General features: G+C 47.5%; 1 protein-coding gene across 2 annotated transcripts in view; it reads left to right on the top strand.

Moving 5' to 3' along the window:
* Positions 1 to 17,590, top strand: part of crtac1a (cartilage acidic protein 1a) — a 33,038-nt gene that overhangs the window by 4,580 nt on the left and 10,868 nt on the right. Inside the window, exons 3-14 of one of the 2 annotated variants that reach the window (XM_065001242.1) lie at positions 2,060 to 2,256; positions 2,356 to 2,492; positions 2,716 to 2,872; positions 2,973 to 3,107; positions 3,263 to 3,399; positions 4,718 to 4,854; positions 4,954 to 5,036; positions 5,433 to 5,533; positions 7,118 to 7,286; positions 7,732 to 7,877; positions 8,969 to 9,008; positions 9,148 to 9,430. In XM_065001242.1, the coding sequence (XP_064857314.1) occupies positions 2,060 to 2,256; positions 2,356 to 2,492; positions 2,716 to 2,872; positions 2,973 to 3,107; positions 3,263 to 3,399; positions 4,718 to 4,854; positions 4,954 to 5,036; positions 5,433 to 5,533; positions 7,118 to 7,286; positions 7,732 to 7,877; positions 8,969 to 9,008; positions 9,148 to 9,155 (1,447 nt within the window). In that variant the 3' untranslated portion in view covers positions 9,156 to 9,430. Of the gene's footprint in view, positions 1 to 2,059; positions 2,257 to 2,355; positions 2,493 to 2,715; positions 2,873 to 2,972; positions 3,108 to 3,262; positions 3,400 to 4,717; positions 4,855 to 4,953; positions 5,037 to 5,432; positions 5,534 to 7,117; positions 7,287 to 7,731; positions 7,878 to 8,968; positions 9,009 to 9,147; positions 9,431 to 9,764; positions 9,915 to 17,590 lie in introns of those variants that run through there. The other variant, XM_065001241.1, reaches the window with a different exon arrangement.

Below are 17,590 nucleotides of genomic sequence, written 5' to 3'. Positions count from 1 at the left end.
CCTCCTAATGTTCTCAAAGTAGTACACCTCCTAATGTTCTCCACTGCACCTCCTAATGTTCTCCACTGCACCTCCTAATGTTCTCTACTAATGCACTATCCTAATGTTCTCTACTAATGTTCTCTACTGCACTCCTAATGTTCTCCACTGCACCTCCTAATGTTCTCCACTGTTCACCTCCTAATGTTCTCTACTACACCTCCTAATGTTCTCCACTACACCTACTAATGTTCTCTACTACACCTCCTAATGTTCTCCACTTCACCTCCTAATGTTCTCTACTGCACCTCCTAATGTTCTCTACTACACCTCCTAATGTTCTCTCCACTACACCTCCTAATGTTCTCTACTACACCTCCTAATGTTCTCCACTGCACCTCCTAATGTTCTCTACTACACCTCCTAATGTTCTCTCCACTACACTTCCTAATGTTCTCCACTGCACCTCCTAATGTTCTCCACTACACCTCCTAATGTTCTCTACTACACCTACTAATGTTCTCTACTAATGTTCTCTACTAATGTTCTCTACTAATGTTCTCTACTACACCTCCTAATGTTCTCCACTACACCTCCTAATGTTCTCCACTGCACCTCCTAATGTTCTCCACTGCACCTCCTAATGTTCTCTACTAATGTTCTCTACTGCACCTCCTAATGTTCTCTACTAATGTTCTCTACTACACCTCCTAATGTTCTCCACTGCACCTCCTAATGTTCTCTACTGCACCTCCTAATGTTCTCTACTGCACCTCCTAATGTTCTCTCCACTACACCTCCTAATGTTCTCCACTGCACCTCCTAATGTTCTCCACTGCACCTCCTAATGTTCTCTACTGCACCTCCTAATGTTCTCTACTACACCTCCTAATGTTCTCTCCACTACACCTCCTAATGTTCTCCACTACACCTCCTAATGTTCTCCACTGTACCTCCTAATGTTCTCCACTGCACCTCCTAATGTTCTCTACTGCACCTCCTAATGTTCTCTACTAATGTTCTCTACTACACCTCCTAATGTTCTCCACTACACCTCCTAATGTTCTCCACTACACCTCCTAATGTTCTCCACTGCACCTCCTAATGTTCTCTACTAATGTTCTCTACTGCACCTCCTAATGTTCTCTACTAATGTTCTCTACTACACCTCCTAATGTTCTCTACTACACCTCCTAATGTTCTCCACTACACCTCCTAATGTTCTCCACTACACCTCCTAATGTTCTCCACTACACCTCCTAATGTTCTCTACTACACCTCCTAATGTTCTCCACTACACCTCCTAATGTTCTCCACTGCACCTCCTAATGTTCTCCACTGCACCTCCTAATGTTCTCTACTAATGTTCTCTACTACACCTCCTAATGTTCTCTACTACACCTCCTAATGTTCTCCACTACAGCTACTAATGTTCTCACTCTCTCTACACCTCCTACTACACCTCCTAATGTTCTCCACTACCTCCTAATGTTCTCTACTAATGTTCTCCACTACACCTCCTAATGTTCTCTACTACACCTCCTAATGTTCTCTACTACACCTCCTAATGTTCTCCACTGCACCTCCTAATGTTCTCCACTGCACCTCCTAATGTTCTCTACTACACCTCCTAATGTTCTCCACTACACCTCCTAATGTTCTCACTGCACCTCCTAATGTTCTCCACTACACCTCCTAATGTTCTCCACTGCACCTCCTAATGTTCTCTACTACACCTCCTAATGTTCTCCACTACACCTCCTAATGTTCTCTACTACACCTCCTAATGTTCTCCACTACACCTCCTAATGTTCTCTACTACACCTCCTAATGTTCTCCACTACACCTACTAATGTTCTCCACTACACCTCCTAATGTTTTCCACTACACCTACTAATGTTCTCTACTACACCTACTAATGTTCTCCACTACACCTACTAATGTTCTCCACTACACCTCCTAATGTTCTCCACTACACCTACTAATGTTCTCTACTAATGTTCTCCACTACACCTCCTAATGTTCTCTACTACACCTCCTAATGTTCTCCACTACAGCTACTAATGTTCTCCATTCTCAGGTACAACGGTCCTAACCTGGTGCTGAAGTATGACCGTGGTCAGCAGAGGCTGGTGAACATGGCGGTGGACGACCGCAGCTCTCCATTCTACGCCCTGAGAGACGCCCTGGGGAACGCCATCGGGGTGACCGCCTGCGACGTAGACGGGGACGGGCGGGAGGAGATCTACTTCCTCAATACAAACAACGCTTACTCTGGTAAATAACAATAACAGCAGGTAAACACAAACACCATCAACAATGCTTAAACAACAACAACGGTTACTCTGGTAGTCAGTAGCAATCTTCTTTTGGAAGGTCGGGCCACATACTCTGACAAGCTCTTTAAGTTCCGTAACGGACGCTTCGAGGACCTGCTGGGGGATGACATCAACGTGCGCAGAGGAGTAGCCAATCGGATGGCAGGACGCTCCGTAGCGTGTGTGGACAGAAAAGTATGTAAATAGTCTCCATCCTCTCTCACTATTTTCTCTGTCCATCTGTGTGTGTCTGTCTGTCGTCTATATGTCTGTATGCCCCCACCCCCTCTCTTTCTCTTACCCCCCCCCCTCCTCTCTACTGTAGGGTACAGGGCATTATGCTGTGTATATTTTCTGTGTGTGTGGTCTATGTCTGTACCCCCCTCCCCTCTAATCCCCCTCTTTCTCTCTACTGTAGGGTACAGGGCGTTATGCTGTGTATGTAGCTAACTATGCCAGTGGAAATGTTGGTCCCCATGCCCTGATAGAGATGGACGAGGCAGCCAGTGACCTGGCCAAGGGCATCATCGCCCTGTCTGACGTAGCAGCACAGGCCGGGGTCAACAAGTACACAGGTACTGGACAAGAGTGCATGGAAGAAATGTGTGTGTGTGCGCTTACCCATCTCAAACTAATATCTTCTATATTATGTATCTGTTTGTCTCCTCCCACCAGGTGGGCGTGGTGTAGTGGTTGGACCAATCCTGAGCCAGAGCAGCTCTGACGTGTTCTGTGACAACGAGAACGGACCTAACTTCCTATTCCGGAACAATGGAGACGGAACCTTCACTGACATGGCTCAACAGGCAGGTGTGTCTAGAGTGTGTGTGTCTAGGGTGGGTGTGTGTGTCTAGGGTGGGTGTGTGTGTCTAGGGTGGGTGTGTGGGAGGAAGGAGAGATAATTGGACCATAGCCATGATCTCTGCATAGGAGTTGTGATGACAGTGATGTGGCTCCCCGTGTAGGTGTGGAGGACCGCAACCAGCACGGCCGAGGTGTGGCGCTGGCAGACTTTAACGCTGACGGGAAGACTGACATCGTCTATGGAAACTGGAACGGCCAGCACAGACTGTACCTACAGGACAACAACCAGAGATTCAGGGTGAGAGAGAGGAGTGGGGGTTGAAATGGGAGAGGGAGGTTGGAGAGGGAGAAGTGGGGTTGGGGAGAGGGAGGTTGGAGAGGAGTGGGGGTTGAAATGGGAGAGGGAGGTTGGAGAGGAGTGGGGGTTGGAGAGGTTGGAGTGGGGGTTGGAGCACGATGGGAGGAGGGGAGGTTGGAGAGGAGTGGGGTTGGAAACGATGGGAGAGGGAGGTTGGAGAGGAGTGGGGTTGGGAGAGTGGGGTTGAAATGGGAGGGGGGTTGGAGAGGAGAGGGAGAATGGAGCACGATGGGAGAGGGAGGTTGGAGAGGAGTGGGGTTGGAGCACGATGGGAGAGGGAGGTTGGAGAGGAGTGGGGGTTGAAATGGGAGAGGGAGGTTGGAGAGGAGTGGGGTTGGAGCAGGATGGGAGAGGGAGGTTGGAGAGGAGTGGGGTTGGAGCACGATGGGATGGGAGGTTGGAGAGGGAGTGGGGGTTGAAATGGGAGAGGGAGGTTGGAGAGGAGGATGGAGGTTGGGAGAGGGAGGTGGGGGAGTGGAGCAGGATGGGAGAGGGAGGTTGGAGAGGAGTGGGGGATGGGAGCAGGATGGGAGAGGGAGGTTGGGAGAGGAGGTGGGGGTTGAAACAGGATGGGAGGGGAGGTTGAGAGGAGTGGGGTTTGAGCAGGATGGGAGGTTGGGAGGTTGAAATGGATGGGAGGTTGGAGGAGTGGGGAAACAAAGACCATAAACCTCTCTGTTAGAGCAGGAGGGATTGGAGAGGTTGACAGGATGGGAGGTTGGAGGGAGGTTGGAGCAGGATGGGAGAGGGCCCCCAGGTTGGAGGGAGTGTGACCCCTGACAGCAGGATGGGAGGTTGGAGGATAGAAAGTGTTTCTGGGGTTAGAGCAGGATGGGAGGAGGGAGGTTGGAGAGGAGTGGGGGGGAGGCAAAGCAGGATGGGAGAGGGAGGTTGAAGAGGAGTGGGGGTTGGAGCAGGATGGGAGGTTGGAGAGGAGTGGGGGTTGGAGCAGGATGGGAGAGGGAGGTTGGAGAGGAGTGTGGGTTAGAGCAGGATGGGAGGTTGGAGAGGAGTGGGGGTTGGAGCAGGATGGGAGAGGGAGGTTGGAGAGGAGTGGGGGTTTCTTAAACAGGATGGGAGGTTGGAGAAACATGTGGGTTAGAGCAGGATGGGAGGTTGGAGAGGTTTACTGGGGGTTAAACAGGATGGGAGCCCATTTGAGGTTGGACAAAACAGGATGGGAGAGGGAGGTTGGAGAGGAGTGGGGGTAGTGGATGGAAACAAAGACCATAAACCTCTCTGTTCGCTCCCTCCTCAGGACATAGCCAGTGGGTCGTTCTCCTCTCCCTCTCCCGTGCGGACGGTCATTGCTGCTGACTTTGACAATGACCAGGAGCTGGACATCTTCTTCAACAACATCGCCTACAGAGGACACGCCCCCAACAGGCTCTTTAGGTACCTCTGACCCCTGACACCAACTTTGACTTGAACTGTGTGTGTGTGTGTGAGAGATAGAAAGTGTTTCTGATGTGTGTTGTCTGCCTGCTCCTCCAGGGTGGCCAGGAGGGCTGGTGCTGACCCCCAGATAGAGGAGCTAAACGTGGGGGAGGCAGCAGAGCCACAGGGCCGGGGTACAGGTAACCACACCATGCAGACTCATTCTTTTGGTCCCTATACAACAGGAGAGTCAAACTCAATTCCCAGAGGACCGTGTATCAGCTGGTTTTGTTGTTTCCGTGTCTAATTAAGACCTTGACAACCAAGTGAGAGAGATCCTAACTCTTCAATGACCTTCCTTTATCAAGGAAACTAGGAGCGAAAATCTGCAGACACTCGGCACTCAAGAAATGGAGTTTGATTCCCCTTTTATACAAGATTAATAAAGTCTTCTTAAACTAATGTATTCTGTTTTAGTATTAGTTAAAAACATAAATTACAACACACCTGGTTCAGGTAGTTCCCCTGGTTTACTAGGGTTAAACAGGCCCTGTTTTTGATTGGCCCATTTGATGTGTTGACTCTGTGATTGACAGGTGCCACGGTAACAGACTTTGACGGGGACGGTCAGTTGGACCTGCTGGTGGCTCATGGGGAGAGTGCCTCTCAGCCCATCTCTGTCTTCAAGGTCACTCAGGTCAGTCACTAACATAGAGGTAGATAGACCTATTTGGCCTCACTAACAAAAAAAATAGAGGTAGATAGACTGAATAATCACTAACATAAGATTGATTCAGAATGCGGGTATTTAACCACAATTAACAATGCAAAGAAAAGGCTGATTTGTCTCATCTGTCAAGAGACGGTGGGATTAAAATAGAGGTATGAATCCCGTCTAGACAAAAATCACTAACATAGAGGACAAACTCTCAAAGCTACTATCTCAGCAGAATACATTTGTAGACAAGCGTCACTAACATCCGTTCGGGCCAGCTTTCCAGAGGGCTCAGACCTAAGTAGATAGCAAGATAGCGTCACTAACATGGTAGCAGAGTTTGTAGAAGACAACATGCGTCACTAACATGAAAGATGTAGATAAGGTCGGCGTCACTAACATGGGGTAATGTATATGCCCAGCTGCAGCACTAACATAAGAATTTGACTATTAGATGGATGAGAGCACGGACGTCACAACATAGACTAGCTCATTTTTATTCCCAGCCTTCATAACAGTTTGATCTTTGCTGTGATGTTTATAAAATAAGCCCATTTATTTTATTCCCAAACTAATATAAAATATAAAACACAAAATTATTTTATTAAACTAATATAAAATATATTTATTTTATTAAACTAGATCAAGATTGACAGATTAAGAGACTGGCTGTAACAAATTCTTATTTACAATGACTCCCACCAAAGGCAAAACTGACATCCTACGGGGTACTGGGATTAAAAATATATTATACAAAACAAATATAACATATAAATCTATGGACAAAACACATCCCGACAACCATACTGGAGGGTATTGTGCTGAGGTGCTGTATTGAGTGCAGTGATGTGTTTTCCTATAAGGATGAGCGTTGGTGGCAAATCTGATGGCCGAATGGTAAAGAACAGCTAGCTGCTCGAGAGCACCCTTACCTGCTGACCTGTAATCTAGCATGGGTAGGATGGTCATCTGAATCAGGGTTAGTTTGGGAGCTTGGGTGAAATTTAGGAGCGACTTTTTTTTATGAAGAAACCAAGTCTTTAGATTTTTAACTTTAGCCTGCAGCTTTGATATGTGCTGAGGGTTATTTGGTTATGTGTGGGAAAACAATAAAATTTTAAGCTGTCTACCCATTTTCTGTATAGCCCCCATCAGATGGCTCCTGTGACAAATGGGCTTTCTCCATTTTAAAGTAGTGACAATGGGCTTTCTTTTAAAGTTCCATTTTCTTCTTATTTCAACCTCTATGCTAATATTGGTGATTGAACAGCAGTGCTGGAGTACTGATCCTGCTACAACGGGTTCTATCCATCCAGACCCCCTTTTCTCTCTATGGTCACGACCTCATTACTGTCCCCTGGTGGAGAATTACTGCAAGCGGATGAGATTTCATTTAGATATTTTAATGCAAGGCGACGATTCCAAATCAATGTGTTATCTCCTTGTTTATTATCATATTTATATGGAAGGAAGGAGGATGAACTCAAGTGTTTGAACAGGGCCCATGATATCACCCGACATATTCCTGACCCATCAGGTTTACCCTCTGACCTTTGACCCTGACAGGGCTCGTCCAATCACTGGCTGCGTGTAATCCCTCGCACGCGGTTCGGCTCCTTCGCCCGCGGGGCCCGGGTCACGGCCTACACCAATCGGAGTGGGGCTCTCATGCGCATCATCGACAGCGGCTCGGGGTACCTCTGTGAGATGGAGCCTGTCGCCCACTTTGGACTGGGTAACTTCCTGTTTACTTCCCATTTACGGCCTAATCCCAAATGGACCCCTAGACCCTATGCACTTGTAGAGATCCGAAAGGATTTAATAGATGCAGTCAATATGATGATCCAATTTCCCCTTTGGCTAGGATGTGGAAGTTTCGCCATACTGCTTCTCCCAATCAAATCCTCTCAGATCTCCACGAGTGCATAGGGCGCAGTGGAGGCTGCTGAGGGGAGGACGGCTCATAATAATGTCTGGAACGGAGCACATTGAATGGCATCAAACACCTTGAAATAATTGGATGTATTTGATACCATTCCGCTCCAGTCATTACCACACGCCCGTTCTGCCCGATTTAAGGTGCCACCAACCTCCTGTGCAGTAGACATCTTGTAGACATATTAGCTAGTAGTTCTGGATAGCTTGTGTATTTATCTTCCTTTCTTCACATTGGCTCACAGGCAAGGACGAGGTCACCGTGGTGGAGGTCTATTGGCCGGATGGCCGTTCCGTGGCCCGCCCACTACAGCCTAGTGACATGAACTCTGTGATGGAGATTGGCTACCCTAAAGAGGGGGAGGAGTCTGTGCTGACCCCTGATACCCAGGTACGCTCTGCGGACTTACACCACGACATATGAACTATGACCCTGGGTAAAAGTTTCAGCCAATCCATCACCAGCGACTACATTCTTACCCAATGACAACAGTAGTTTTTCTGTTTAATTACATTGTGTGGAGATTCCTAACCGTTACATGCTGACCTCACACAGTGCATCCACAGTGCTCGCGCGCGTCAATGAGTTGTCTGTGTAAAGAAGGCGCTAAAAAAGGCGCTAAAATAGAACTTGATTCTATTTGGTGCAAGTCCCGCCTCTCCGATCTCCTCATTGGTTTTTAGTATAAACCATGTGGGTGATTTTTTTTGTTTTTGTTTTTTTTTTGAATTTTACCCCTTTTTCTCCCCAATTTCATGGTATCTAATTGTTTAGGAGCTACTATCTTGTCTTGCTATCCCGCTACAGGACTTGAAAGTCATGAGTCCTCCGTACACAACCCAACCAAGCCGCACTGCTTCTTAACACAGCACACATCCGATATCCAACCCGGAAGCCAGCCGCACCAATGTGTCGGAGGAGGTTGGCAAAGTCCCAGAGTCTCTGGTGGCACTCGCTGCAGTACAGCGCCCCAACCACTGCGCCACCCGGGAGGCCCCACGTGCTGATTGAAAGATGAACTGAGGTCCACACTCCAGTCCAGTTGGTGGTGGTAATGCCAAAGTTGTTTGCCAACTGCCATATAAAGTCCAAAGAAGAAGAAGCCTGAAGGAGGAGAGATTTCTGAAACAAACTCGGATTAATTGTCAAAGTGAGGACCTTGTGCATTTCAGGTAAAATAACAACCCAATGTTTATATCCCAGGACAAATTAGCTAGCAACAGCAAGCTAGCTGAATTGCCATAAATGTTTAATGCTTTTCAACCGGTCTCCAAATTAATATAGTTGGTTCAAAGTTAATTTGATATTTCAACGTGTTCTGATCAGTGTGGGTGGACAAAATCAACATGTTCAGCATGTTAGACTTTCTCCCAACAGCATCAGATGAAATAGAAGAGACGGAATCATCAACTACATTCTGTTAGCATTCAAAATGGTGGAGCTGGGAAATGTCTTTGAACTGATGTCCTGGTCTTTTTCAGTGTGGGGAAGGATTCTTTGTCAAGAATGGCCGCTGTGCAGGTATGTAGATCTGTCTTGTCTGGCAGAGAATAGATGGAATATAACAACATTTACAATATAGTAAAACATACAGATGAATAAATTAAGTTCTGCTCGCTCTCTCATTCTCGCTCCTCTCTGGTCCTCTCTATCTCTGCAGGTATATGAGGGCAGTGAATGAGATGCCTTGAAGCAAAATAAAAAAATATGCCTTGTCATCAAGATAATGTATACTATCGAAGACCAATGACACTCCATTTGGTTTGTCATTTGAACTAGTAGATTATCTCTGTTTTGCTTCGATCTTTCATAAGTGTCATCTTCTCTGTAAGTGTTAACTTATTGTTCTACTTTTCTTTGTTTTTCTTGACAAGTCAAACTGTTCCCCTTTGCTCTTTTGTTTTAGAATAATTAACCATCCCTAATAAATCAATACAACAACATTGATGGAATCCAACTATCTTTTCAAAGCACAAGATCTTATCCGTAATCAATTATTCCCATACCTTTTCCATCCCTCCATCTGACCCTTCTCCCTCACACTGCCCCCCCCAACCCCTCTATTCACCCTCCCCTTGTCTCACTACCTCATGCCTCACTACCCCCCCTCCCTTCTCCCTCACCAACCACCCTGGCCCTCCCCTGCCCCGTGCCAGACAACAACTAGTGAATCAGACTCTCTTTCAAGAAAATATTTAGTTATGAAAATATTTTATCAACCAAATGTTTGTTGGGGATGAAATCCTTAACACCCCCCCCTCCTTAACCCTCCCCCAGACAACAACGAGTGTAAGCAACAGAGTGGGCCCCCAGTGTGCCCTAAGAGCCGTCCAGTCTGCATCAACACCTACGGCCACTATAACTGTGGCCCCAGGAAGACATGTTCCAGGGGCCACAAGCCCACCAAGGACGGGAGGGCATGTGTGGGTGAGTAGAGAGGGATGGAGGGGGCTGATGATATGCCTGGTGCTCTCCTCCCTCGTTCCCTCTCCTTTTACCTACCAACAGTACCCACTCGTTACTACCCTCAGACTAACCCTAGACAGTACCCACTCGTTACTACCCTCAGACTAACCCTAGACGGTACCCACTCGTTACTACCCTCAGACTAACCCTAGACGGTACCCACTCGTTACTACCCTCAGACTAACCCTAGACGGTACCCACTCGTCACTACCCTCAGACTAACCCTAGACGGTACCCACTCGTTACTACCCTCAGACTAACCCTAGACGGTACCCACTCGTTACTACCCTCAGACTAACCCTAGACGGTACCCACTCGTTACTACCCTCAGACTAACCCTAGACGGTACCCACTCGTTACTACCCTCAGACTAACCCTAGACGGTACCCACTCGTTACTACCCTCAGACTAACCCTAGACGGTACCCACTCGTTACTACCCTCAGACTAACCCTAGACGGTACCCACTGCATCACTACCCTCAGACTAACCCTAGACGGTACCCACTCGTTACTACCCTCAGACTAACCCTAGACGGTACCCACTCGTTACTACCCTCAGACTAACCCTAGACGGTACCCACTCATCACTACCCTCAGACTAACCCTAGACGGTACCCACTCGTCACTACCCTCAGACTAACCCTAGACGGTACCCACTCGTTACTACCCTCAGACTAACCCTAGACGGTACCCACTCGTTACTACCCTCAGACTCCAACTCTAGCAGCTGTACCCACTGTTACTTCCCTCAGACTAACCCTTCCTCGGTACCCACTCGCCGGGGCTACCCTCAGACTAACCTGGGCTCTCCCTCCTATTTCTACTGGCCCTCTCCATGGTCTGAATAACCCTAGACGGTACCCACTCAGTCACTGCCCCAGGGGACCCTTGACTGGTTCCCAATGGTACCCTCAGACAACCCTAGATCGGTACCCACTTTTGACAACAGCCCAGACAACCCTAGATCGTGCACTACCCTCAACAGCCCTGGTCAATCCCACTATATAGTCACTACCCTCAGACTAACCCCTGGTCAATACCCACTCGTCACTACCCTCAGACTAACCCTGGTCAATCCCCACTACCCTCAGTGCACTACTTTTGACAACAGCCCTGGACAACCCTAGACGGTACCCACTTTTGACAACAGCCCTGGTCAATCCCTAGATAGTGCACCCACTTTTTGACAACAGCCCTGGACAACCCTAGACGGTCGTGCACTACTTTTGACAACCCCTCAGACTAACCCTATACGGTAGTGCACTACCCTCAGACTAACCCTGGTCAATCCCACTAGTGCACTACCCTCAGACAACAACCCTGGTCAATCACCCACTGGTCAATCACTACCCTCAGACTAACCCTGGTCAATCCCACTATCACTACCCTTGACCAACCCTGGTCAATCACTACCCTCAGACTAACCACAGCCCTGGTCCCATCACTATCACTCAGACAACAGCCCTGGTCAATCACCACTTTTGACCACAGCCCTGGTCAATCACTATCACTTTGACCACAGCCCTCCCATGGACTCAATGATGCTCCAGGAGTGTCAAGGTCCCACCGGATGAACTTTGACATGTATGATGCTAGAAGGTACCCACTTGACCCCTCAACTAACTGGACAACCCACTGAACTTCCCTTTTTTGGGGGGGGCAGCATGCTCAGTTGGATCAAATAACCTTTGGCAATCATTGTGTGTGATGGTCTGGAGACAACCCTAGAAAGTGAATGGAACCCTTAGGCATGTTGTCTGTAACAGTTTGAAAACAGACTAACCCTAGTGTACCCACTGAATGTACCCTCAGAAACCCAGATCGAAAAATCCACATAATTGCATCAGATGCTTGATTAGGTTCTGGGGAGAGAGAAGATACTTACCAGACTAGAGAAGTCAGATTCAACCCTATTCCACTGAAATGCCCTGGAGATTCTAAACCAGTGTGTGCCCAGTGGGTATTTCCCTCACAACCCTGAAAAAAAGAATGACATGTTAAAATGGAGTGATGGAAGAGTACAGTGGTTATTTATTAAAGTTCTTCTGACCATGAGAATCAAACAACAACACCCAAGCATTATGAAGGTTCCAGTTCTCTACTTTAATGAAGGTTCCAGTTCTCTACCCTTAACCCTGAAGGTTCCAGTTCTCTACCCTTAACCCTGAAGGTTCCAGTTCTCCCTCACTAACCCTGAAGGTTCCAGTTCTCCCTCACTTTAAACCCTGAAGGTTCCCAGTTCTCTACTTTTATGAAGGTTCCAGTTCTCTACTTTTATGAAGGTTCCAGTTCTCCCTCAGTTAACCCTGAAGGTTCCAGTTCTCTACTTTATGAAGGTTCCAGACTAACCCTGAAGGTTCCCAGTTCTCTACCCTTAACCCTGAAGGTTCCAGTTCTCTACTTTTATGAAGGTTCAGTTCTCTACCCTAATGAAGGTTCTAACCCTTTAGTTCCCTACTTTTATCAAGGTTCCAGTTCCCACTTTTATGAAGGTTCCAGACTAACCTGAAGGTTCCAGTTCTCTACTTTAACCAGTTCTAACCCTTTAATGAAGGTTCCAGTTCTCTACTTTTATGAAGGTTCCAGTTCTCTACTTTACCCTCAGAGTAACCCTTTAATGAGGTTCCAGTTCCCACTTTTATGAAGGTTCCAGTTCCCTACTTTAATGAAGGTTCCAGTTCTCTACCCTTTATAACCCAGTTCTCCCACTTTTACTACCCTCAGTTCTAACCCTAGAAGGTTCAGTACCCACTCTTACTTTAATGAAGGTTCCAGTTCTCTACTTTAATGAAGGTTCCAGTTCTCCCTTTAATGAAGGTCAGACTTCTCTAACCCTAGAAGGTTCCAGTTCTCTACCCTCAGACTAACCCTGAAGGTTCCACTTCTCTACTTTAATGAAGGTTCCAGTTCTAACCCTTATGAAGGTTCCAGTTCTCTACTTTTATGAAGGTTCCAGTTCTAACCCTTAATGAAGGTTCCAGTTCTCTACTTTTAGAAGGTTCCAGTTCTCTACTTTAATGAAGGTTCCAGTTCTCTAACCCTGGACGGTTCCAGTTCTCTACCCTTTAACCCTGAAGGTTCCCACTCGTTCTCTACTTAATGAAGGTTCCAGTTCTCTACTTTTATGAAGGTTCCAGTTCTCTACTTTTATGAAGGTTCCAGTTCTCTACTTTTAACCCTGAAGGTTCCAGTTCTCTAGATTAATGAAGGTTCCAGTTCTCTACTTTAATGAAGGTTCCAGTTCTCTAACCCTAGAAGGTTCCAGTTCTCTACCCTTTAATGAAGGTTCCAGTTCTCTACCCTTTAAGGTTCCAGTTCTCTACTTTAATGAAGGTTCCAGTTCTCTACTTTAATGAAGGTTCCAGTTCACTACCCTAGAAGGTTCCAGTTCTCTACTTTAATGAAGGTTCCAGTTCACTAACCCTAATGAAGGTTCCAGTTCTCTACTTTAATGAAGGTTCCAGTTCTCTACTTTAATGAAGGTTCCAGTTCTCTACTTTAATGAAGGTTCCAGTTCTCTACTTTAATGAAGGTTCCAGTTCTCTACTTTAATGAAGGTTCCAGTTCTCTACTTTTGCATAAACATGTCCCAGATGAAAATAAAAGGCAGACGCTTCACATCAATAAATAATGACATTTTGGCAGTTTATGGTTCTTTGGAGGAGGGTTTGTGTAGCAAAAAGGAAGCAGTGTTTGTGCTGCGTGCAGGAAGAATTGTTCATGACTTTATTACAGGGTCCTGGTGCAGGCTTTTGTTCCAGACGAGCACTAAAACACCAGGACTGAAGAACACTATGTTAAAGGATGCTACATAGTCTATACAGGTAGCTGTGTATTTGCATAATCATGATCTAGGAGAGCTGGTGGTTCAGCACTGAAGACGAGGATAGCTGGGTTGTGGAGTGTTTGATACCAAGCTGCATCGTGACACTGACCAGTGGATGGTACCTGAGCCATTTATACAGGCTAATATATATGTCTCTGGATGGAACGAGCTGCATTCATCTGTTTGCTACTATCAGCCCATCCATGTGGTTTACATCTCAGCCAAGCTGTGTAGTGCTACATCCCAAATGGCTCCCTATTCCCTATATAGTGCACTACTTTTGCCCAGGTCAGAATTAGAACACTATATAGGGAATAAGGTGCCATTTGGGAAGTACCCTGATCTCCTACAGTACGTGTCTGGGTCCACAGGCCTATTCACAAGACACTCAAACGGCAGAAAACCAACTGAAACAGTAGAGGGACTACCTGAAACGTGTCCAATAAGAACTGTTTTCCCTGGTTCAAATGTTTCACTACGATGTGCACTAATGAATACAGGTAGGTGTGTAGTAGTCCATCATCGTTCCATATCAAATGACACCCTAGTCCCTATCTTGAACACTACTATCTTCAAACACAGTGCACTACTTTTAACCAGAGCCCCAAACTAGTGCACTACTTTAACCAGAGCCCCAAACTAGTGCACTACTTTTAACCAGAGCCCCAAACTAGTGCACTATAGGAGGACTTTTATCCCAAATGGCTCCCTATATAGTGTATTTTTTACCAGGCCTGAAGAAGCTGTCATTTGGGACGAGAAGTTAACCAAAATGCAATTTTAAATCGTCAGTATTCCCAACGTTGATAGATTCAGCTTGATCTGCTTCAGTTGTTTCAGTTGCGATCGAATGACGGTTCGTTAGCTCAAGTTTGTTAGGTCAGGGCCATTTATGGTTCTTCAGTAGGTGAGAATCAAAACAACAACAACAACAACAAGAGGCATACCCAGCCCACCAAGCACTGCTGTCGGGTGGTTCTCTAAGGGACCAGGTTGTAGTTCTCCAGGGATCAGGGGGTAGAGGTTCCAGTTCCAGTCACCAGTTCACTGTGGTTGGGTGAAGGTTCCAGGGACCGGGAGGTTAATGAGGTGACATGTTCTCTCACTTTAGCACTGTTCCAGTTCTCTGGAGCCTGAAGGTTCCAGTGGAGCCTCTCCTTTTAGATGGAGTTCTCTATCTGGACAGGATGGTTCCAGTTCTCTACTTTAAGGAAGGTTCCAGTTCTCTACTTTTATGGAGGTTCCAGTTCTGGGTACTTTAAGGAAGGTTCCAGTTCTGGGTCTTTAAGGAGGGTTCCAGGGTCTCTACTTTAATGAAGGTTCCAGTTCTGTACTATAATGAGGGTCTGTTCTATAAGGAGGGTTGGGTCTATAAGGAGGGTCTGTGTCTAATGAAGGGAGGTTCTGGGTCTCTACTTTAATGAAGGTTCTGTTCTATAAGGAGGGTCTGGGTCTATAAGGAGGGTCTGGGTCTATAAGATGAAAATAAGGAGGGTTGGGTCTAGAGGGTCTGGGTCATAAATAGGGACTGGGTCTATAAGGCAGTTTATGGGTCTATAAGGAGGGTCTGGGTCTATAAGGAGGGTGTTATGTGGAGGGGGTCTGGGTCTATGGGAGGAAGAATTGTTCTGGGTCTATAAGGGAGGGTCTGGGTGCATAAGCTTTTGTTCCAGGGGCTGGGTCTAAAACACCAGGATGGAGGGTTTGGGTCTATAAGGAGGGACTGGGTCACTATGTTAAAGGATGCTATATAGTCTATACAGGTAGCTGTGTATTTGCATAATCATGATCTAGGAGAGCTGGTCTGGTTCAGCACTGAAGGGTCTGGGTCTATAGGGAGGCTGGGTTGTGGAGGGTCTGTCTTGATACCAAGCTGCATGGGTCTATGACCAGGGAGGGTCTGGGTCATTTGGATAAGGAGGGTCTGGGTTTAAAAGGAGGGTCTGGGTCTCTGGAGGGTCTGGGTTTAAAAGGATTCTGGGTCTATCTGGGTCTATAAGGAGGGTCTGGGTTTACTCTCAGGAAGCTGTATGTGTCATCCCAAAGGGTCTGTGTCTATAAGGAGGGTCTCGGTCTACTACTAGGGTCCTATAAGGAGGGAGGGTCTATAAGGAGGGACTCTATAAGGAGGGTCTGGGTCTATAAGGTCTGGGTCTATTTGGGAGGGTCTGGGTCTATAAGGATCTCCTATAAGGAGGGTCTGGGTCTGGGTCTATAAGGAGGGTCTGGGTCTATAGGGAGGGTCTGGGTCTATAGGGGACTGGGTCTATAAGGAGGGTCTGGGTCATAAGGACGGGTCTATCTGGGTCTATAAGGAGGGTCTGGGTCTATAGGGAGGGTCTGGGTCTATAAGGAGGGTTTTCTGGGTCTATAAGGGAGGGTCTGGGTCTATAATACAGGGAGGGTCTATAGTCCAGGGTCTGGGTCTATAAATGAGGGTCTGGGTCTATCTTGAGGGTCTGGGTCTTAAGGAGGGACTACTTCTATAAGGAGGGTCTGGGTCTAACTAGGGAGGGTCTGGGTCTAACCAAGGAGGGTAGGGTCTATAGGAGGACTTGGGTCCCAAAGGGTCTGGGTCTATATAGGGTCTGGGTTATAGGAGGGTCTGGGTCATTAAGGAGGGTAACCAAAATGGGTCTATAAATCTGGGTCTATATTCCCAGGGTCTGGGTCAATAAGGAGGGTCTGGGTCTATCCATGAGGGTCTGGGTCTATAGGGAGGGTCTGGTTAGCTCAAGGGTCTGGATCTATAAGGAGGGTCTGGGTCTATAGGGAGGGTCTGGGCCCAATAAGGAGGGTCTGCTGTCTGGGTTCTAAAAGGAGGGTCTGGGTTAAGGAGGGTCTGGGTTTAAAAGGAGGGTCTGGGTCTATAGGGAGGGTCTGGGTCTATAAGGAGGGTCTGGGTCTATAGGGAGGGTCTGGGTCTATAAGGAGGGTCATGGGTTTAAAAGGAGGGTCTGGGTCTATAGGGAGGGTCTGGGTCTATAAGGAGGGTCTGGGTCTATAGGAGGGATCTGTGTCTATAAGGAGGGTCTGGGTCAACTAAGGAGGGTCTGGGTCAATAAGGAGGGTCTGGGTCTATAAGGAGGGGCTGGGTCTATAAGGAGGGGCTGGGTCTATAAGGAGGGTCTGGGTCTATAAGGAGGGTCTGGGTCTATAGGGAGGGTCAATAAGGAGGGTCTCGGTCTATAAGGAGGGGCTGGGTCTATAAGGAGGGGCTGTGTCTATAAGGAGGGGCTGGGTCTATAAGGAGGGTCTGGGTCTATAAGGAGGGTCTGGGTCTATAAGGAGGGACTGGGTCTATAAGGAGGGACTGGGTCTATAAGGAGGGTCTGGGTCTATATGGAGGGTCTGGGTCTATATGGAGGGTCTGGGTCTATAAGGAGGGTCTGGGTCTATAAGGAGGGTCTGGGTCTATAGGGAGGGTCTGGGTCTATAAGGAGGGACTGGGTCTATAAGGAGGGTCTGGGTCTATATGGAGGGTCTGGGTCTATAAGGAGGGTCTGGGTCTATAAGGAGGGGCTGGGTCTATAAGGAGGGGCTGTGTCTATAAGGAGGGTCTGGGTCTATAGGGAGGGTCAATAAGGAGGGTCTGGGTCAATAAGGAGGGTCTGGGTCTATAAGGAGGGTCTGGGTCTATAAGGAGGGGCTGTGTCTATAAGGAGGGGCTGGGTCTATAAGGAGGGTCTGGGTCTATAGGGAGGGTCAATAAGGAGGGTCTGGGTCTAAAAGGAGGGTCTGGGTCTATAAGGAGGGTCTTGGTCTAAAGGGAGGGGCTGGGTCTATAAGGAGGGGCTGGGTCTATAAGGA

This window comes from Oncorhynchus nerka, linkage group LG15 (genome assembly GCF_034236695.1).
Source record: "Oncorhynchus nerka isolate Pitt River linkage group LG15, Oner_Uvic_2.0, whole genome shotgun sequence".
Classification (NCBI taxonomy): Eukaryota; Metazoa; Chordata; class Actinopteri; order Salmoniformes; family Salmonidae; genus Oncorhynchus; species Oncorhynchus nerka.
Note: the sequence above shows the minus strand (reverse complement) of the source record. Positions and strands in the feature narration are given on the sequence as shown.